This window comes from Cyprinus carpio, unplaced genomic scaffold (assembly GCF_018340385.1).
Source record: "Cyprinus carpio isolate SPL01 unplaced genomic scaffold, ASM1834038v1 S000006709, whole genome shotgun sequence".
NCBI lineage: Eukaryota > Metazoa > Chordata > Actinopteri > Cypriniformes > Cyprinidae > Cyprinus > Cyprinus carpio.
Window position 1 is genome coordinate 739,774 of NW_024879317.1, and position 6,000 is coordinate 745,773.

Below are 6,000 nucleotides of genomic sequence, written 5' to 3' on the forward strand. Positions count from 1 at the left end.
TTTGAGTGGCACCCGATGTATTTATTTACAAGTCACAGACGGCACGCAGGTCCACATTTTAAGGGCCTAGTTGACGGCGAATAATGCTGGGATATCTAAAACAAGCCTATCTGCTGCTTTTCTTGTCATTTTCTTACTTGCTTGGCCCTTCGTCCTGTGAAGCAAAGACTGGGGTGTTGAAAAGAAATATGTGAAACCGAGTGATTTGATGACATTTGAGGCATCGATGCTGCAGAGCGAGAAGGAGAGCTTTTGAACAGCGACGCTGAAATATTCTGTTACGGCGGAGCGGAGAAGAATTACGGTCAGTGTCAAAGGTAAACAATTACAAACATTCTGAGTCACTTTTTGGAGTCGCTGCAAAAAGAAGATCATTGCTCCCTCTCTAATAGGTTATTTCCTTTGTCTTCAGAGTTGTATGTCACATGTTGCCTTCCACGGGGTGGTCCACTCAAAAAAAATAAAAAATAAAATACAGAACACCGGAAGAAAAGAAAGGAAGGGAAACTGTGCTTGGCGCATGCATCAGAATTTCAGATGAGACGTTTTGTTCGCCATCTAGAACCTGCCAACACAGAACCAGTTTGGTGGTGGTAATGTGGAAAGAAAGCCTGTTTGGCAGGCACAAAAAAAGGGAAACTTTCCATAAACTTCAGGGCTGCATTGTAGAATGTTATTGTCTGAAGGAAACAACATGATAAGGACATTACATTTAGATCAAACTTCACAATGATATCTGCCATTCAGTTTGTGGTTAGAATATCCTTGTACTCCCCTTCGACAGAGATTCAGTGATTAACAAGCTCACTGTTTTTCTCTCACCCCCCATTTAAAGGAAAAAAACCCCAGAGCTCCCCGCTGCTCCAAGCGACATTCTCTCCCCTCGCCGCCATCTCGTCCTTTCTCTCCCTCCTCTTGCTGGTATGCACGGAGTCACAGGTGTGTGACCAATAATTACACATACACGAGTCAGAAAACTAATGTCAGTTTCTCTCCATTTAATAAGTTAGCAGTAAAAATGCAGAGGGGCGAGCGCACAGGGAGAGCAGGCTTAAATCTTATCTGATACCACGGGCCCCTAAACTCAATCATATGGCTCTTAAGAACAGACACGGGCAGCTGGGGGCTCACTAATATTGCTTGCAATATGAATGTGTAAAATGATTACGCTTTAATTTTGAGCCCACTTTAAGAAGCAACAAAATCTGTTTCCTACGTGAGACATTTAAAAAGAGGGAGGAAAAAAATAAAGCTATTTAACTCCCTCGTTCCCGCCAAGCTGTGACATCTGTTTTAGTCTTTTCTTACATCCCTCTTGACTCCGAACACTCAATCCCAGGAAGACATAGTTTTTGAGAAAAAAAAAAAAAAAAAACACTTTCATGCCGGCTGTTTATGCTAAAGCTCAGTGCTTTGAATCTGCGGGAAACACAAGTTTAAGAAAATGATGATGGCACACGTTTATCTCTTTTCCTCTTATTAGATGAACTTTGCTGCTTTCGGATTTCAGTTCTCGCTTACAGGCCATCAGACAAGACTTCACCTGTTGGTACTTTAATTGTAAATTAAAGCCCATTCACACAAGAAGAATAGTGAAAATATGTTGAGAAAGAGTGCAGTCCACCACTGTTACAATAATGACACCATTGAGGGCACGATAATAGCAGAATGATTTGCTTTATTTTTTTCAGCTAATGAACACTAAAAACATAAACAGCCAATAAGAATCCACACCATTTTTAAAAAGATCAAGTATTAAAGTGGCAGATGACATATTGTGAACCGCGTGTTTACTAAGGAACAGAAACATTATTGATGCCTTGGTCTGAATGCGAATTATTAAAGTTATGGTATAGGTTACTGTATAATTATAATTATCCTTATCATTCTTGGTGTGAACTAGCCTTAAATCTCGCTTTTTTTCCACTGGATGTGTTTAATATGATAATTTTTACCCATACTACAATCTGAAACAATTTGAGACCCACTTGTTTTTTTAGCAAAATAAACCAGCAGATTGCTGACTTGTATTTGAAGCAGTGCTGTCTAAAGTATGCAAGTCAAGGGGCTGGTAATGGTGGGATGCGGCTTTTGGTTGTGTAGGCGTATATATGTGTCACCAACTTGGCTCTCCCGAAAGAGGAAAGTGTAGAGGGCAAGACGAGGGGCCTTTGGGGGGAGGACATACGAGGAGGAGGAGGAGGAGAAGAGAGAGAGGAAGGGGGTTAAACTTCAAAAAGCCTCTGACACATGCTGCCGCTGGCCCTGACCACTCCACAGATGCTTTTGTTCATTGCCTCTCTCTCAGTTCCCTCTCACTCTCATTCATTCCCTGTGTCTTTGGTGATACGCACCGAGTACAGATATCAAAGTCGCACTGTCTGTTAAGACTTCAAACTGGGGCCCCGTCCGTCAACCCCAATCATATCTGTACCCCGCTCGCAGACTGGAGTGGAATATTTGATCTGTCCTCTTCAGGAGGATCAACAATCAGATGTGAGGGGGTGGATGTGGGGGATGTGAGGACTCGGACATTTGGGGAGGGGGGCTGAAAACAGCCCACTTCACTGCACTTCAGTCGCACTACAAAGAGTTGAGCCATGGACGCTAAAGGGATAAAGAGAGCTTTGCTCTTTAGGATCTCACGCCGTTGCATTTTACCAGCGTTTGACATCTGCTGTGAGACCGGCACTTAGGAGATAGAAGTTGTTACTGTACGGAGACATTTACCCAGCCCTTTTTGTAGTCGTTGTTTACTTGTAGTGCAGATTATTATGGCAACTGATGGCATTATCTCAGGCCTGTCCATCTGTCCATCCAGTTATGACTATTAATAACCTCAGACATGTGTCACATAGTATACTTAGTTCTTAAATCCCTTGTCTGTGAGATCAGACTGCATAATTACCTATCCCATTAGAGTGGGAGACTCTGGACCCTGCATACTGGCATTGACCCATGCAAGAACAGCTGGGGCAATGCATTTTAAAAAAAGATAGTTCACTCAAAAATGAAGTTTGTCTCATCATTCATGTTGTTCCCAACCTGTATGACCTTCTTTATTCTGTGTGGAACACAAAAGAAGATATTTTGAAGAATGTCTCAGCTGTTTCCAGATAATGAAAGTCAATGGGGTCCAATACAACACCGGAGTCTGACTTTCATTGCATGGACAAAAAACACTGAGACAGTCTTAAAAATATATTCTTCAGAAGAAAGTAAGTCATACAGGAGTAAATGATGACAGAGTTTTCATTCCTGGGTGACCTTTCCCCTTCCTGTTGAGTCCTTCATTGAAAGTAGTCTAGTGTGTTTCCAATGATATATACATTAAAATAAATTAATTCATTTAAAATATGACTCATTTAATAACGGCAAAGAGAAACTTGAAAGCTTGCAGATTATATGATGAAATCCTTCAGCATGTGCTGTGATCCTTACGAGCGATGCCAGCCTGTGATTGGCTCTCTGTCCATCAGCAGAGATGTCCCCTGCTTCCTGCACGTGCAGAGGGCTTCAGTTCCTGTCCTTCCGTGTAGTAGGCAGAGGGGCAGAGAGAGTGTATTAGGAATCAGTCCATCCACACTAACTCTTTTTCCATTCCTAATCACTCCTTAAGCAAGAGGTGAGATGCCCGTCTGACTCACGCATACGCACCTGCTCTAATCAGCCCTATATCCCTTAAGAGTGCCTGTCTTTACCCACCTGTGTTTGTGTGTGTATGTGTGCTTTTAGACTGATGAGTATGTTTGTTGTATGGCCACTTGGTATCAGCAGTTGGTGTCATTCCCTGTGGGCTTGATAATTCTCACACCCTCTATCTCAACACCGGCTTTACATTCTATGGATGAATGATATGTGAAAGCATGTGTCAAACGCAGTGTGTGGCACTTTACGTAAATATGGTGGGCGTTTAGTGTCCCATGGGGGAACAAACAGAAAAAAACAAAAACATTAGAGGTGCAAATTACATTTTCTTTTGTCTAGTGAGAACTATTAGATATGTTCGATAAACTATTAAACTTAAACTATTTATATTATACTAACCTAAAACTATATTATACTAACCTAAAATGAAGTAAACTATCAAGAATAATAAAAAAAAAGATAAAAAAATAAATAAAATCATTTTGCCCAGTTGTTTTTTTTTTTTCCTTGTAAGGTTTTGACCATCTCTACTTAAAGTTATTTAAAATCTTAAAACAATGTCATATTTTGACATTGTTTAATTAATATTCATACCATTGAGGTAGAAAAACTGTGTTAATTATTAAATTATTGTAATTACCAAAAACTGTCCCAAATTATGTTTGATTTTGTACTCTTATCCAGGTTCTTGTTGAGAGAGAGAGAGAAATCAAACTAATATTTCCTTATTTCCTTATTCTGAATGAATGAATGCATGAATGAATGAATGAATGAATGAATGAATGAATGAATGATTGAACGAACAAATAGGTAAGTAAGTTAGTAAGTAAAATAAAACAGCTAACATAGTAATTAGTTTGAGGCTTAGTCCTGAGGCTTAACATCTCTTTTTCTAAAAGTTACACACCTCCTTTAAATGACCATTTGTTGAATACAAATTATTGTACTGATTCTGTATAAAGTGTTGATGCTTTTTCCAAAAAGCATTAAAAATGTTTCATAATTCATTGTTTCCTAATACTGTCTTAACCAGTCAAGCCTCTCAACCCAGTCAAGCTAGAGCAAAGAAGTATGATTATACAGTATGCAAAATCTGTGCTGAAAACACTCCCTGATGGGCATCTATTTATGTGTTTCACTATACAGACTTTGATCATGCACAGTGGACACCTAATTAACAGAGGGATGAAAACCCTGTCACAGAAGGGGAGAGAGAGAGAGAGATGGACAGATATGAGAGAGAATGAGAGGAAACGTGCAGGTCATATCATCAGCTTTTTTTTCAGCCTCTTACTTTTGGCCTGCAATATTATAGAGTGCAAAAAAAAAAAAAAAGGAAAGAACCGGGACCAGTTATCTTCCGATTTTTCCCCAAGCCCTGTGACGCGGCTAAGTGAGCCTCAACTGACCAGAAATGATTTGCCTCTGTCTGTTAAACACGTAATGGAGTCATTTAACTAGTCAAATTAGAAGCTGCAGAGATGCCGCATGCTTCATTACTGGGTTCCAATGGGCACCATTTTACATTTACGTCAGGAATGATTTCAGGGCAAATTAATGTTTTTATTGTCTTACACAAATACACCCCCCAAGTCATAAAAGAGCAGCTCCCCCTACAGGTCACTCAATATAACTGACTGAAACTAAAGTAAGGGATGTGCAGAGGACAGTGTGGACAACAAGATAACCTCTTGGGTGCATGTAATATAGTTTTAATTTGTTCTTTTATTCAAATTTTTCACATTGATATAAGTTTTAACACTTTTAAAATGATAAACACCTGACAGCATTAATTGATCACCTTAAAGAGTAACGTAATGGAAACCCAGTATGCAGAGGCGTAGTTTGATGTGGGGGACAGAGCTCTGGACCTTGTTAGAGGATTTGGACATTTTTGGATTACAGCGAGACCCAGGCCTACTAGGCCCTGCCCCACAGTGCTGTTTGATGCATGTGGAGTCCTGTGTAATATCTGTCTTCTTGTGTATGGAGGCAGGGCGGTGTGTGTTACCACAAAGTCATTAGTCCAGTACTGACACACTGTTTTTTAAAATGGCTTTTGCAAGATTTTTTTTTTTTTTTTTTTTGATTATTTTTGACGTGTTATTTTGGTACGGTTTTGCTATAGACTTTATATAATGAATACAAACATACCCAGACTGTTTATCTTCATCGAGAACAAAGCAGTTTTGTATATCAGAACTAGCTTCATTTTTCATAGCATGTGCAGGTTGAATAATAGTTTTCCTTCATCCATGTCGCAATGCTGAAAGAGCCGTAATGGAATTGTAATAAAATGGCTCTTTTTCTTCTGTCCGACTTACTTGATTGCCATCTCACTCCTCATTTCTG

General features: G+C 39.7%; 1 protein-coding gene across 1 annotated transcript in view; it reads left to right on the forward strand.

The window, feature by feature from the left end:
* Positions 1-5,514, forward strand: part of LOC109076080 (zinc finger protein 536-like) — a 147,865-nt gene extending 142,351 nt beyond the window's left edge. Inside the window, exon 8 of the mRNA XM_042755487.1 lies at positions 4,795-5,514. Coding sequence (XP_042611421.1) covers positions 4,795-4,826 — 32 coding nt within the window. The 3' untranslated portion in view covers positions 4,827-5,514. The remainder of the gene's footprint in view (positions 1-4,794) is intronic.
* Positions 5,515-6,000: the final 486 nt, after the last annotated feature.